The sequence below is a fragment of the Oncorhynchus tshawytscha genome, linkage group LG04, assembly GCF_018296145.1.
Source record: "Oncorhynchus tshawytscha isolate Ot180627B linkage group LG04, Otsh_v2.0, whole genome shotgun sequence".
NCBI classification, from domain to species: domain Eukaryota; kingdom Metazoa; phylum Chordata; class Actinopteri; order Salmoniformes; family Salmonidae; genus Oncorhynchus; species Oncorhynchus tshawytscha.
In genome coordinates, this window is record NC_056432.1 from 73,205,194 (window position 1) to 73,222,336 (window position 17,143).

Genomic DNA, 17,143 nt, shown 5'->3' on the forward strand with positions numbered 1-17,143 from the left:
AACTCCATAATATCGACAGAAAAACGGCAAACGTTGTTTAGGATCCATCCTCAAGGTGTTTTAAACATATATTCGATAATATATCCGTCGAGGCAATTGGTTTCTTATAAGAAGCGATTGGAAAAATGGCTACCTCAGTATTTTAGGCTAGAGTCTGACTGACACAGAACTACACCCTAGACTAATCTGACTGACACAGAACTAAACCCTAGACTAGTCTGACTGACACAGAACTATACCCTGGACTAGTCTAACTGCAATAGAACTATACTCTAGACTAGTCTGACTGACACAGAACTATACCCTAGACTAGTCTGACTGACACAGAACTATACCCTAGACTAGAGTCTGAATGACACGGAACTGCGGGAGACACCATGTGACCACTTGCTATATATGGTCCCTTACGGCTATTCTTCAATGGAAATGCGTAAAAAGACGGCACAATGTTGTAGACACCTTGGGGGAAACGTGGAAAACGTAAGCTCATCCGTAGCTCATTCACAGCCATATAAGGAGTGATTGGCATGAGGCGGTTTTAAAAAATGCGGCACTTCCTGGTTGGATTTTTATCTGGGTTTCGCCTGTAACATCAGTTCTGTGGCACTCACAGACAATATCTTTGCAGTTTTGGAAACGTCAGAGTGTTTTCTTTCCAAAGCTGTCAATTATTTGCATAGTCGAGCATCTTTTCGTGACAAAATATCTTGTTTAAAACGGGAACGTTTTTCATCCAAAAATTTCAATAGCGCCCCCTAATGCATAATTGGTTAACTAGGCAAGTCAGTTAAGAACACATTCTTATTTTCAATGATGGCCTAGGAACGGTGGGTTAACTGCCTCGTTCAGGGGCAGAACAACAGATTTTCAACTTGTCAGCTCGTGGGAGCCAATCTTGCAACATTACAGTTAACTAGTCCAAAGCAATAACAACATGCCTCTCTCTCGTTACACTCCACAAGCAGACTGCCTGTTACGCGAATGCAGTAAGCCAAGGTAAGTTGCTAGCTAGCATTAAACTTATCTTAGAAAAAACAATCAATCATAAATCACTAGTTAACTACACATGGTTGATGATATTACTAGATATTATCTAGTGTGTCCTGCGTTGCATATAATCTGATTGAGCATACAAGCATACACGTATCTAAGTATCTGACTGAGAGGTGGTAGGCAGAAGCAGGCGTGTAAACATTCATTCAAACAGCACTTTCGTGCGTTTTGCCAGCAGCTCGTCGTTGTGCGTCTAGCATTGCGCTGTTTATGACTTGAAGCCTATCAACTCCCGAGATGAGGCTGGTGTAACCGAACTGAAATGGCTAGCTAGTTAGCTCGCGCTAATAGCGTTTCAAACGTCACTCGCTCTGAGCCTTCTAGTAGTTGTTCCCATTGCTCTGCATGGGTAACACTGCTTCGATGGTGGCTGTTGTCGTTGTGTTGCTGGTTCGAGCCCAGGGAGGAGCGAGGAGAGGGACGGAAGCTATACTGTTACACTGGCAATACTAAAGTGCCTATAAGAACATCCAATAGTCAAAGGTTAATGAAATACAAATGGTATAGAGGGAAATAGTCCTATAATTCCTGTAATAACTACAACCTAAAACTTCTTACCTGGGAATATTGAAGACATGTTAAAAGGAACTACCGAGCTTTCATATGTTCTCATGTTCTGAGCAAGGAACTGAAACGTTAGCTTTCTTACATAGCACATATTGCACTTGCACTTTCTTCTCCAACACTTTGTTTTTGCATTATTTAAACCAAATTGAACGTTTCATTATTTACTTGAGGCTAAATTGATTTTATTGATGTATTATATTAAGTTAAAATAAGTGTTCAGTATTGTTGTAATAAGTGTTCAGTATTGTTGTAATTGCCATTATTACAAGTAAATACATTTTAAAAAATTGGTCCCCCAATAATCGGTATCGGCATTGAAAAATCATAATCGGTCGACCTCTACTCTGGACGGTTCAGACTTAGAATATGTGGACAACTACAAATACCTAGGTGTCTGCTAAGACTGTAAACTCTCCTTCCAGACTCACATTAAACATCTCCAATCCAAAATGAAATCTAGAATCGGCTTCCTATTCCGCAACAAAACATCCTTCCCTCATGCTGCCAAACATACCCTCGTAAAACTGACTATGCACACACACTTCAGCGATGTCATTTACAAAATAGCCTCCAACACTCTACTCAACAAATTGGATGCAGTCTATCACAGTGCCATCAGTTTTGTCACCAAAGCTCCATATACTACCCACCACTGCGACCTGTACACTCTTGTTTGCTGGCCCTCGCTTCATACTCATTCGCCAAACCCACTGGCTCCAGGTCAACTACAAGTCTCTGCTAGGTAAAGCCACGCCTTATCTCAGCTCACTGGTCACCATAGCAGCACCCACCCACAGCACGCGCTCCAGCAGGTATATCTCACTGGTCACCCCCAAAGCCAATTCTTCCTTCGCCTGCCTCTCCTTCTAGTTCTCTGCTGCCAATGAAAAAATCTCTAAAGCTGGAGACTCTTACCTCCCTCACTAGCTTTAAGCACCAGCTGTCAGAGCAGCTCACAGATCACTGCACCTGTCCATAGCTCATCTGTAAATAACCCATCCAATCTACCTCATCCCCATACTGTATTAATTTACTTATCTTGCTCCTTTGCACCCCAGTATCTCTACTTGCACATTCATCTTCTGCACATTCTACCATTCCAGTGTTTAATTGCTAATTGTAATTACTTCACCACCACGGCCTATTTATTGCCTTACCTCTCTTATCCTACCTCATTTGCACAAGCTGTATATAGATTTTTCTACTGTATTATTGATTGTATGTTTGTTTATTCCATGTGTAACTCTGTGTTGTTGTATGTGTCGAACTGCTTTGCTTTATCTTGGCCAGGTCACAGTTGCAAATGAGAACTTGTTCTCAACTAGCCTACCTGGTTAAATAAAGGTGAAATTAAAAAATTCCTTTGAGGGGGAGAGGTGCCAGACTAGAAGTGCCTGTCTGCCTGGCTGGATGGATGGCTGGTGGAGCCCAGAGAGTAACACACTGTTACAGCATTGCAGCATTGCTGCCTGGTGTCACTTCACATAAAGCCTGGCTAATTCTGCACCAGGAGCAGTTTAGAGGGGCTCTGATCTCAGATTAAGAGACGCACAATCCACTTCCTTGATCAGCAGCCTGGTTATCCATTTAAATTGTTATGAAAGCTCAGCACAGCCAAGTGCCAAGCGAACCAGATGCTGGCTTCATGTTTGTGTGTGTGTGTGTGTGTGTGTGTGTGTGTGTGTGTGTGTGTGTGTGTGTGTGTGTGTGTGTGTGTGTGTGTGTGTGTGTGTGTGTGTGTGTCTATGTCAGTCACTGTATGTGTGTGCATGTTGTTTGTGTTATGTGTGCGTGCATGTGTGACGGGTCTTTCCATGGGCAGCCGGAGGGTCCGATGGCATAGGGGGCAGAGCAGGGCTTGTAAGAGGGAGCTGAGGCCAGACCAGATCAATCCAGCATCTGTGGGCAGATGTATAGGGAATCTCCCAAGCAGCCACAGAGCCCCAGTGTTGTATGATGTAATGTGTTAATACACAGGCAGCATTACGTGCATGGTGAAAAGGCCATCAGGTTTATGACAAACACATTGGCTCACTGCTAAAGTGTTGACTATTGGAGCTAACAAGGCAAGGATTATGGAAATATTCAGGAAAAGCATGAGACGATTCATGGTTGAGTTTTAGATGCTAATGATCTGATGTGTTTCTGTGAACCATCGAGGACTCCAATCTATCTCATATTCCTTCTATCTAGAACATGTATGGTGTTCTCACTCCCAATATCGAAGACAGCAGCAAGAAAAAGCTTTTGAGGCAATATCTCCAGCCTTTCAATAAACTTCTGTAATCCAATTCACTGATGCAATAACCAAGACTTGTTAAAGGCAGAGCCATGCAATTACTGAATATAATAGGCCCCGGGATCAATAGAGCCAGGATTGAGACTCCAGTTTCCAACATCTAGAGAGGCAGAGGAGCATAAAGATACTCAAATGATATCACAGTGGGCCCGTAATCAACATTTCAAATTCGTAACCATCTCGAATCCATTTCTACATAGATCATTACTCCTGTCTAATTTGATTGGAAGGGAGAAGTGATACCCACCGCTGAGTGGAATTGAATCCCGGTGTACAGTATCATACTCTCTAAGGAGAGCAGTCAATCCTCCCTGTCAGGATGGGTGTTTTAACAGGAGCACACAAAGGTCATCTTATCTCATTCTGTAAGTGCAGAATAATAACACACCAGCCATCTACAGTAAATATCCAATGTTATTTTATATGTTACATATGACGTTTTGGTTGATTTTGATACACCAGCCATCTACATATCCAACATTATTTTATCTATTGAATAAACATATTGGTTTATTTTGATACACTAGTCATCTAAGTATCTAATATTGTTTAATCTATTTGAATAAGCATATTGGCTAATTTAAAGATGTTCTCTGAGTTTTAGTATAACAGTGAGTAAATAGCCAGTAGTGTTTGTGTAGAGATGACTCAGTGTTCTGCATTATACAGTTGCAAGAGAACTTTATTTATTTTTTTACATTTACCATTAGCCTCAATTGTCTATCCAGAATGCAGTTGTATATATTTAGCTGCTGTTAAAGTCACTCATTCATCATGGAGCTAGATCCATTTTGGCTGGTGCTGGTACAGCCTTCCCTTCCAGTGCACCCAGAGCCAAGGCCTGTCACATTAACTTGATTAATACAGTGTTACAGTAGAGAGAAATCTCATTTTAGTGTGAAATTACACAACTCAAAGTGGAAAGTCACTTAAATTTCCCCCCAGTTCAGGTTACAAGAAACAATACTTCACACACTCCAATCCTTTTTTTTTCATTAGAAAAAATAAATAATCTGTGCTCTGTCTGTGGTTACACTCAGACATATTTTTCTATGTCGCTCTCTACACGCACGCACACGCACACACACAAAATGTGGGCTGAAGTACAATGCCATCTGCGCCGTAACACTGGAAACAGTTGCTCCTTTTGATCAAATGCAAATGAGCTGCTTGGCTGTTCTATCAACTCTCCTGCCTTCCCCCTACCACCAGCCCCCACCCAGCCAGTCCAGCCACACTGGGCTTTCACAGCTTGGGCTGAATGATCTCTGAACAGCTTGTGATGGTGTGGCCTCCACTCGCCTCACCACAGAGGGCCCCAGCCATAGAAGTAGAGTAACTAGATTGGGTAAAAAAAAGCCCCTTTGACCATGGCACATTGAGTTGCATGGGGATGCCGGTTCTAGTAATTATATTTCTTTGGCCTCAGCAGCCCCTGGACATGGAGGATGGATGCACTAAGTTTTAGCAAATTTGTTGGCAAATGAAACATCTCCCTATAAGACTCTATGAAAGCTTTGTATTTGCGTCAATCTGTGCAGTCCCGGCTGTACTGTATCTGCATGACTGAGTAGCATCACCATTGAGGTATTGAGTTAAGAAACAATAGCTTTCTCAACCATGGAGAAAGATGTGATGTGTAACATTACAAAGGTATCTGTTTTCATCTTCTCTATGGCAATACTGTGGTTGCTTGGTACATGGTTGAGAGAGCAGGCTAGATCAGTCTCTCTTTAGACAGCACCCTGGTACACTAAACAGTATGAGATTGCTCTGTTTTGAACTATTATGGATGGATGATGGCTATTTTTGGTGCACTTCTCCCTAATGACAGGGCAGGAGAGAGGGTGGAGGTCGACTACACTGGTATATTTAGCACACTGTTGAATCCTCAGTCACCAACGCTCAGAGGGACATGAAATGTGAGTTCGGCAGCTCATCAGAAGTAGTCCCAAACCTACTCTATGTGTCCTTACCATAACATACACAGATCATTCAGACACTTCTAAAGTCATGCCACATGATATTCAAGGCATTGGAACTGCCAGGCAAGACAGAGAGTGGTTTTGTGAGTGATGGCGCGTGTTTCTCCTCAGGCTCCTTGATCATGTCTTGGAACACGAGGGAAAACAGGTGTTTACATCCCTAACTTTCTGACACCTCACCTTGGCTTGGCTTGCTGAGTCCTGTCAAGCTAGACACATCACAAGGCTTTCAGAACTTGACTAATCTTACTATCAATCTATGCAGGGTCTTGCTTCAGTATGAAGCTATTAAACAGCAATACAACAAAGCCTTACTCAATGTTAAACACAATTGTAGTCTATAATTTACTATAGCTTGTCTGCCGGTCCACTGTCGGACAAATAGTAGTTGTTATCTTTGACATCTGATTCATTGACTTCCCTACATGTCCAATGTTGGTCTTGACATGATCAGTACGTAGAGAAGGGATCAGAACATGGAGAAGGGATCAGAACGTAGAGAAGGGATCAGGACATGGAGAAGGGAGCAGAACGTGGAGAAGGGATCAGAACATGGAGAAGGGAGCAGAACGTGGAGAAGGGATCAGAACATGGAGAAGGGATCAGAACGTAGAGAAGGGATCAGAACATGGAGAAGGGATCAGAACATGGAGAAGGGAGCAGAACGTAGAGAAGGGATCAGAACATGGAGAAGGGAGCAGAACATGGAGAAGGGATCAGAACATGGAGAAGGGATCTGAACGTGGAGAAGAGATCAGAACATGGAGAAGGGATCAGAACGTAGAGAAGGGATCAGAACATGGAGAAGGGAGCAGAACGTGGAGAAGGGATCAGAACGTGGAGAAGGGATCTGAACGTGGAGAAGAGATCAGAACATGGAGAAGGAATCTGAACGTGGAGAAGGGATCAGAACGTGGAGAAGAGATCAGAACATGGAGAAGGGAGCAGAAGGTAGAGAAGGGATCAGAACATGGAGAAGGGTGCAGAACGTGGAGAAGAGATCAGAACATGGAGAAGGGAGCAGAACGTGGAGAAGGGATCAGAACATGGAGAAGGGATCTGAACGTGGAGAAGAGATCAGAACATGGAGAAGGGATCAGAACGTGGAGAAGAGATCAGAACATGGAGAAGGGATCAGAACGTGGAGAAGGGATCAGAACGTGGAGAGAGATCAGAACATGAAGAAGAGATCAGAACGTGAAGGGATCTGAACGTGGAGAAGAGATCAGAACATGGAGAAGGGATCTGAACGTGGAGAAGAGATCAGAACGTGGAGAAGAGATCAGAACATGGAGAAGGGATCTGAACGTGGAGAAGGGATCAGAACGTAGAGAAGAGATCAGAACGTGGAGAAGAGATCAGAACGTGGAGAAGAGATCAGAACATGGAGAAGAGATCAGAACATGGAGAAGGGATCTGAACGTGGAGAAGAGATCAGAACATGGAGAAGAGATCAGAACGTGGAGAAGAAATCAGAACATGGAGAAGGGATCAGAACGTGGAGAAGAGATCAGAACATGGAGAAGGGATCTGAACGTGGAGAAGATATCAGAACGTGGAGAAGAGATCAGAACGTGGAGAAGAGATCAGAACATGGAGAAGAGATCAGAACATGGAGGAGGGATCAGAACGTAGAGAAGAGATCAGAACGTGGAGAAGAGATCAGAACATGGAGAAGAGATCAGAACATGGAGAAGAGATCAGAACGTGGAGAAGGGATCAGAACATGGAGAAGAGATCAGAACATGGAGAAGGGATCTGAACGTGGAGAAGAGATCAGAACATGGAGAAGAGATCAGAACATGGAGGAGGGATCAGAACGTGGAGAAGAGATCAGAACATGGAGGAGGGATCAGAACATGGAGGAGGGATCAGAACATAGAGAAGAGATCAGAACGTGGAGAAGAGATCAGAACATGGAGAAGGGATCTGGACGTGGAGAAGGGATCTGAACGTGGAGAAGGGATCAGAACGTAGAGAAGAGATCAGAACGTGGAGAAGAGATCAGAACGTGGAGAAGAGATCAGAACATGGAGAAGAGATCAGAACATGGCGAAGGGATCTGAACGTGGAGAAGAGATCAGAACGTGGAGAAGAGATCAGAACGTGGAGAAGAGATCAGAACATGGAGAAGAGATCAGAACATGGAGAAGAAATCAGAACATGGAGAAGGGATCAGAACGTGGAGAAGAGATCAGAACATGGAGAAGGGATCTGAACGTGGAGAAGAGATCAGAACATGGAGAAGAGATCAGAACATGGAGGAGGGATCAGAACGTAGAGAAGAGATCAGAACGTGGAGAAGAGATCAGAACATGGAGGAGGGATCAGAACGTAGAGAAGAGATCAGAACGTGGAGAAGAGATCAGAACATGGAGAAGAGATCAGAACATGGAGAAGAGATCTGAACGTGGAGAAGAGATCAGAACATGGAGAAGGATCAGAACATGGAGAAGGATCAGAACATGGAGAAGAGATCAGAACATGGAGAAGAGATCAGAACATGGAGGAGGGATCAGAACATGGAGAAGAGATCAGAACATGGAGGAGGGATCAGAACATGGAGGAGGGATCAGAACATAGAGAAGAGATCAGAACGTGGAGAAGAGATCAGAACATGGAGAAGGGATCTGGACGTGGAGAAGAGATCAGAACATGGAGAAGAGATCAGAACATGGAGAAGGGATCAGAACATGGAGAAGGGATCAGAACGTGGAGAAGAGATCAGAACATGGAGAAGGGATAGTTGAGGAAAGTAGAGAAGGGATACTTACATCACCACCACCAGCGACATCTGCCATGTTCATGTAGTTGTTGTTGTTGGCAAACTGCAAGAGAAGAGAACAGATCATCATTATACCTTTGGCCTCATACCAGGATTATGTCAAATCAGTGTCTCAGAGATATTTCCTTTCACAGATCCATTCAATTAGTGTCACTTGCGTTTACGTTTTTCACATTTACGTGTTGAGTTTAGTCCTAGTTGTTTCTGCCTGGGTGACATTGCTCTATTGTCACATAGTAGAAATATGTCTTTTAAGAAGCTGTAGCCAATTCACTGCAAGGTAATGAAAATCTGGAATCTGGAATAATGAAATTCATGCCTTATGGGATGGTAATTAAGCACGGGTTTGCATCACAAAGCAAAGTATCAAGATGCTCTGGCAGGTTATTAACTTCAAGTAACCCAAGGGAGGAGGATGCTGCCAAGGAACAAAAACAAGATGGTGGGAGAGTACCAATAGGACATGGAGCGGTTGTGGTTTTTTGGATTGGTGAAAGGCAAGCATGAATAGAGGGGATAAGTGTAGCTAGATGAGCTATTACAAAATGTGTCCTTTAGTTTAGTTAAGAAATAGCAACAGTGCTGTGTTTTGCGTTCATGACGAGCCCCCTAAACCCACACACACAGCCCTCCTAGCAAAATGGCTGCCACTTCCTTTCTTCTGAGACACAAGCATGCTGACAGGTAGGAACAATGGGAGACAGAATGAAGAATTATGCACTAGCAGCTGGGCTCTAGAGCACAATGCACCTCTCTGTGACCAGGCTACAGCAGCAGCATAAACCCCACAAACCCCAGCCTACACCGGGCAGGGAGGAAGAGGGGAAGAGAAGAGGTTTGTGTCTTCATGAGTCCTCCCTCTGTGAGACACTTTCTCCATTTGCACAAAGCACTGGAATAATCTCATTTTGTGTAATTATTACAAAGTCATTCTAGTGAAACATTATGAAAGTGGAACAACTCAAATATAGAGGGAGAGAAAAAATGGTTTCTTATCTTAAGCGGAAGCCAAACAATAGTGGAAACAAATTAAGATCAGAGCGAGATGAGAAGTGCATTAATTTATTTTCCACTCCTTTGTTTTTTTCTCCCCTTGTTTTCTTGTGAGTGGTTAGTATGCGAATGTAATTACCAAAAGAACTGCGGCTAATCAACTGCGAATGGTATCCATTAATTAGCCTATGCCTTGGAGAGAGAGCGTGTAGAATCAGCAGCAATGTTAACAGCGTAATGCACCAATGAGAAGGGAAACCACAAGACCCACTAGCAGTTGGCAAAGCAGGTGGTTTGATACATTCAACACAACCCATTTGTAGACCTCTTTACCTGGAGCTGTCCCACTGAACTGCATCTGAGCACTGGGGTTCACACACACACACACAAACACACACACACACACACACACACACACACACACACACACACACACACACACACACACACACACACACACACACACACACACACACACACACACACACACACACACACACCACAGAGAGTTGCAGATAACCTCAACTGTGAAACCTCTGTCAATAAGGAGCGGTCCTCCCTTCCCCCTTCTGTACTTTCAGACCTGACATGGCCAGGGTATTCTATGGTCAGGCATTCTGAGAATCACACACATACACAGACACAGACACACACACATCTGGCATTCTGAGCAACACTCTGCTAGTAATTAACCTCAACGCAGCCTGGGCTTATCTGTGAAGTGTTACACTGTCCCCTTCTTTTAGATTACAAATTGAAGCCTCAGAGATATCGCTTTCTATTGAAACACAGGCAACATTGTGTTGATGTGGGAAGATATAGGAAGGTTTTGTGCAGTGCTACCTCTGTTCCTAACCCCCCTGGGTTTTTTCTGGTAAGTGAGACGTTAGGGGGTGAACAAACAATAGCTCTGGAACCAAGAGAACTCTGAATATTGTGGGAAATGGAGAGGGAACATAAGGATCTAAGGAGGTGAATACATCATTTTGTTGTTATTGTGGGCTTTCTAATGGTAAGAACTGATGCGGAGGTAGGCTATGTCTTCACAGAGCATGCAGGTAGTGTGTTGGTTGTCAGTGTTTAGTTATTCATTAACGTCATCGACATCCAACATCCAGCATTTCCCAATGCAATTACTACCTGCAACATACAGATGAAGGATCTTAATTTGATCACTCTTTTTATGCTGAATATTTTTCTGTGCCACAGAAAATGCAGACGAGCTTCATGATATGCACAAATTCACTGAAAACCAGCACTAACACGTGGTTATATTAACAGTATTCCACTTTTCATGTAGCCTCATTTTGACCAGCTAATAGCCTAACTACCGATCAGGCAACATTATGGACTAAACATTAAAATCCTGTTGCACAGGATTATTTTGCTGTGACAATACAGGTCAAATTAAGATCTGTAAACTACCGCCTCTGTGGTGTGTGCTCCCAACACATGGTGAATTTATACCTCAATAACACAAACACCACACTCTAAGGTGAAACAATAGGAAAACAACCAACAACAATTGATGCTGGCCTGAGTTTCAGTAAATTAGCTTCAGTGAAAACACTGCAATAGGGAAAGGCCATTAATTAGTATTGTGAAACTCTTTAGGAAGACTGCCCCATTTCCATGAGGTGTGTTTTATTGTGCTTCCAGTTCCAGGGCACATTGGGTACAAGTCCAACTCTCCTCTGAGAACTAGACTGTATCCCAAATGGCACCCTATGCCCTATGTAGTGCACTACTTTTGGGCCCTGGTCAAGAGCAGTGCACTATAAAATGAATAGGGGGCCATTTGGGACACATCCTAGTCTCTTACCAACACCATTGGAAATGGTCCCCAGCCACCAGAATCAATCTTGACCATTAAGAGCTCTACCCTACCGTGGCAGTCGCTTGGCCACATCCTCAGTGGACAGCGAGTAGCAACATGAGCGGATCTTGTTATTGTTATATTGTTGCTCCCAATTCATTTGGTGGAACGCCAGCGTTTAATGTTCATGTTTCACGGCCGGCTCTGATTGAGTCAAATGCCAGATGAAATTAAGTGTGATTGGAAGGATTGTGCAGCTGACGGCAGAGCCTGCACTAAAATGGGTCAGAGCAGACAATAAGCGCTCTGTAATTAAAATGATGAGATGAGCAGGATGGATGAACAAACTCTGCCTGCTTACAGTCCTCGTTAGGACAAAACCAAACCACGCTATGTTACAGAGGAAGCTTTTTGGCAGCAGTGAAATCTGCCACTGGTGGAACTAAGATTGTCTGGGGTAATATCACCCGAACATGACAGAGTAAATGTTACAGAAATGTTATCATGGGGTGTTCTTACAGGAACCAGGGAACTGGGGGTGAAAAATCTGTAGGAACATAAGAGCACAGCAGCAACAGGCCAGGCAAACCTGTTACAAAGCATTAGACAGCCCTGCACATTCAAGCTCCAAGCTCAGCATGTTTGGAAAAACAAGTGATGTCTCTCTTTCCCTCTCCCAATCTCTCTTTCTCTGTCATTCTCTCTCTATATCTCCTAAAGGCTCTATCTGGCAGAGGGGAACAAGCAGCAGTAGAGTAGAGTAGAGCTTTAAAATAGCCTTGGGATAGAAGGCTTTTATTAACAGAGTGGATCCATGGCCAAAGGAGCTCTGTGTAACACGAGCCTCGACGGTGTGAGAGAGACAGAAACGGCAGAGCAAACACACTGACTGACCGGCCATCTACCTAGTGTTTTCACTCCCAGCCACTTCCTCTCTATCTGCACCAGCAGCAAATTTCTTTCTTCAATAAATGTTTCAGAGAAGAGAGAATTAAAGAGCTTACATGATTCTGATCCTGCCGTGAAAAGATGAATAGGATGTACTGTCTGAGAAAACACTCATAGAGAGAGACAGAAAAGCATTAAGCTTTCCTCACATTGAATCAGATGAAGAGATTCATTTAATTTCTCTCTGTGTTTTGAGAAGGGAAAGAATACCCAATCCTTTGCAATTGGCAGTCTTCTCTCACATTATAGTGCTATGATGAGCTCTTGTGAGAGCTGGAAGAGGAGGAGGGGAAATTGTGGCTGTTTACATCTTAATTTGCTGAGATGCATTTGTTTTCTCCATGTACTATAAATACCATACTAGTTCATTGGATTGTTTTTATTTGGAAAGACTTTCCACTACAGGTCGACCGATTAATCGGAATGGCCGATTAATTAGGGCCGATTCCAAGTTTTCATAACAACCGGAAATCTGTATTTTTGGATGCCGATTTGGCACATTTTTTTTTTTTTACACCTTTATTTAACTAGGCAAGTCAGTTAAGAACACGTTCTTATTTCCAATGACGGCCTAGGTACAGTGGGTTAACTGCCAGAATGACAGATTTTTACCTTGTCAGCTCGGGGATTCAATCTTGCAATCTTACAGTTAACGAGTCCAACGCTCTAACCACCTGCCCCACGAGGAGCCTGCCTATTACGCGAATGCAGTAAGAAGCCAAGGTAAGTTGCTAGCTAGCACTAAACTTATCTTATTAAAAACTATCAATCAATCATAATCACTAGTTAACTACACATGGTTGATGATATTACTAGTTTATCTAGCGTGTCCTGCGTTGCATATAGTCGATGCGGTGCGCATTCGCGAAAAAGGACTGTCATTGCTCCAACGTGTACCTAACCATAAACATCAATGCCTTTCTTAAAATCAATACACAGAAGTATATATTTTTAATCCTGCATATTTAGCTAAAAGAAATCCAGGTTAGCAGGCAATATTAACCAGGTGAAATTGTGTCACTTCTCTTGCGTTCATTGCACGCAGAGTCAGGGTATATGCAACAGTTTGGGCCGCCTGGATCATTGCAAACTAATTTGCCAGAATTTTACGTAATTATTACATAACATTGAAGGTTGTGCAATGTAAAAGGAATATTTAGACTTAGGGATGCCACCCGTTAGATAAAATACGGAATAGTTCCGCATTTCACTGAAAGAATAAACGTTTTGTTTTCGAGATGATAGTTTCCGTATTCGACCATATTAATGACCAAAGACTCGTATTTCTGTGTGTTATTATGTTATAATTAAGTCTATGATTTGATAGAGCAGTCTAATTGAGTGGTGGTAGGCACCAGCAGGCTCGTACGCATACATTCAAACAGCATTTTTGTGGGTTTTGCCAGCAGCTCTTCGCTGTGCTTCAAGCATTGCACTGTTTATGGCTTCATGCCTATCAACTCCCGAGATTAGGCTGCTCATAAATGTGGAGATAAAATAAGATACAGTAGGGAGAACAAGTATTTGATACACTGCCGATTTTGTAGGTTTTCCTACTCAAAAAGTATGTAGAGGTCTGTAATTTTTATCATAGGAACACTTCAACTGTGAGAGTTGGAATCTAAAACAAAAATCCAGAAAATCACATTGTATGATTTTTAAGTAATTAATTAGACTTGTATTGCATGACATAAGTATTTGATCACCTACCAACCAGTAAGAATTCCGGCTCTCACAAGTCCTGTTAGTTTTTCTTTAAGAAGCCCCCTGTTCTCCACTCATTACCTGTATTAACTGCACCTGTTTGAACTCATTACCTGTATAAAAGATACCTGTCCACACACTCAATCAAACAGACTCCAACCACTCCACAATGGCCAAGACTAGAGAGCTGTGTAAGGACATCAGGGATAAAATTGTAGACGTGCACAAGGCTGGGATGGGCTACAGGACAATAGGCAAGCAGCTTGGTGAGAAGCCAACAACTGTTGGCGCAATTATTAGAAAATGGAAGAAGTTCAAGATGACGGTCAATCACCCTCAGTCTGGGGCTCCATGCAAGATCTCACCTCGTGGGGCATCAATGATCATGAGGAAGGTGAGGGATCAGCCCTGAACTACACGGCAGGACCTGGTCAATGACCTGAAGAGAGCTGGGACCACAGTCTCAAAGAAAACCATTAGTAACACACTACGCCGTCATGGATTAAAATCCTGCAGCGCACGCAAGGTCCCCCTGCTCAAGCCAGCACATGTCCAGGCCCCTCTGAAGTTTGCCAATGACCATCTGGATGATCCAGAGGAGGAATGGGAGAAGGTCATGTGGTCTGATGAGACAAAAATATAGCTTTTTGGTCTAAACTCCACTCGCCGTGTTTGGAGGAAGAAGGAGGATGAGTACAACCCCAAGAACACCATCCCAACCATGAAGCATGGAGGTGGAAACATCATTCTTTGGGGATGCTTTTATGCAAAGGGGACAGGACGACTGCACCGTATTGAGGGAAGGATGGATGGGGCCATGTATCTCGAGATCTTGGCCAACAACCTCCTTCCCTCAGTAAGAGCATTGAAGATGGGTCATGGCTGGGTCTTATAGCTTGACAACGACCCGAAACACAGAGCCAGGGCAACTAAGGAGTGGCTCCGTAAAAAGCATCTCAAGGTCCTGGAGTGGCCTAGCCAGTCTCCAGACCTGAACCCAATAGAAAATCTTTGGAGGGAGCTGAAAGTCCATATTGCCCAGCGACAGCCCCGAAACCTGAAGGATCTGGAGAAGGTCTGTATGGAAGAGTGGGCCAAAATCCCTGCTACAGTGTGTGCAAACCTGGTCAAGAACTACAGGAAACGTATGATCTCTGTAATTGCAAACAAAAGTTTCTGTACCAAATATTAAGTTCTGCTTTTCTGATGTATCAAATACTTATGTCATGCAATAAAATGCAAATTAATTAACTTAAAAATCATACAATGTGATTTTCTGGATTTTTGTTTTAGATTCCGTCTCTCACAGTTGAAGTGTACCTATGATAAAAATGACAAACCTCTACATGCTTTGCAAGTGGGAAAACCTGCAAAAGCGGCAGTGTATCAAATACTTGTTCTCCCCACTGTAACTGTTTGGTATAGTTAGCTTGGACTGTTGCGCTGGTTTGGTCAACATACAGTCCAGATTCACAAGAGCATGAACAGAGAGAAAAGACATCGAAAACCAAATTTTGTAAGAATAAATCAAGTATTTTTTTCCGCTCAAGTCTTGGACTGCAAAATTCCATACTAAATTTAATACAAAGGGTCTAGAATCTTCCTTTTCCATCTGCACTTTAGACTATTCAATTCCAAAGTTGACTCTCATGAATAAATCAAAATGAAATGACCTCACAATAAGTGATTGGCTATGTAAAAAAAACAATGTCTACTCTGTGATGGACGAGACACAGAATGAGCAGAATATAGGCTACTTAGGTTACACAATACAATCCAAAGCCATCAGTATCAGTACCTGCTTGACAGCAGGTAAGCACCTTGACTGTGTTCCTCCTCCCTCCTCCTCACCGAAACACCAAAAACTAATTCAATCACGAGCAGACATTTGCCAGAAACATATCAGCTGCTGACAAGCAATTTTACAATTCAACTATGAGCTCAGTAATCACAGCATAGCCTCTGTTCTCCGGGACACGATGCTTATGCTAATGTGTTCTCCAGTCCAGTCATCTCTCTGTAAGAAGGATAAAACACCAGTCAACTTGCAACTACACTATACCTCCAGTTCAGTCCAGAGTATAAACATAAGTAATTTGCTCTGTTGTTTTTATTTATTTTAATATTTCCATTAAGATGACAGCCACTGTAGCTTTGGCCCTTTCATTTAGCAGAAGGGAAGGAGACCAAGACTAGCAATACAAACGGAACATTTTCCCTTCTGCCCAACCTCCACCAGGCCAGTTGCAGCTTGGGTAAACACCAATCTCTGATTCCCTGGGTCCTCCTCACCAAATACATGCTCATTTACCACCCAATTCAGGGTAAACAGTCTGCAGCTGGACCCTCCTGTGATTATAGGGGCTATTCACCACCAGCATGCCCCCATACATGCAGTGCAAGCTGACACATATAGATATATATATATACCTCACTATGTGTTCGGCAGTCAATTTGTAAAGCGACTCCAGTGCACAGCATGTCCACACAGTCAGCTCACAAGCTGTGTTCTGATCTGCAGGAGGAATCGATCCGTAATTCAGTTTAAAGCTAAAAATCATTACTCCCACAGCACAGCAGACTGTTCCCTCCCATAAGAACTAACTGACTGCTGGTCCAGGACTACACAAGAAGTAACATTAAAGTGAATTTCTTTCTCTCTGTCTGTCTGTCTCCCATCTTACCTTCTCTCTCTCATTCTCTCTACCTCTCTCTCTCTGTCCCTTACTCTCTCTCTCTCTCTCCCCCTTACACACTCTCTCTGTCCCTTACACACTCTCTCTGTCCATTACACACTCTCTCTGACCCTTACACACTCTCTCTGTCCCTTACACACTAGGCTTGGGCACTATCCAGATTTCCATACCGACCATGTGCCATCCCGGAACATTCTGTAATACCAGCAGTGAACAAAATCCCACTGAGCCTCTATAATCCGGGGCGACAGGTAGCCTATTGGTTAGAGCATTGGGTCAGTAACCGAAAGGTTGTTA

The 17,143-nt window shown here is 43.2% G+C and overlaps 1 protein-coding gene across 1 annotated transcript in view; it reads right to left on the reverse strand.

Annotated features, from left to right (window-relative positions):
• Positions 1–17,143, reverse strand: part of LOC112249610 (TOX high mobility group box family member 3) — a 68,261-nt gene that overhangs the window by 21,492 nt on the left and 29,626 nt on the right. The window contains exon 2 of the mRNA XM_042321204.1: positions 8,679–8,732. Coding sequence (XP_042177138.1) covers positions 8,679–8,732 — 54 coding nt within the window. The remainder of the gene's footprint in view (positions 1–8,678; positions 8,733–17,143) is intronic.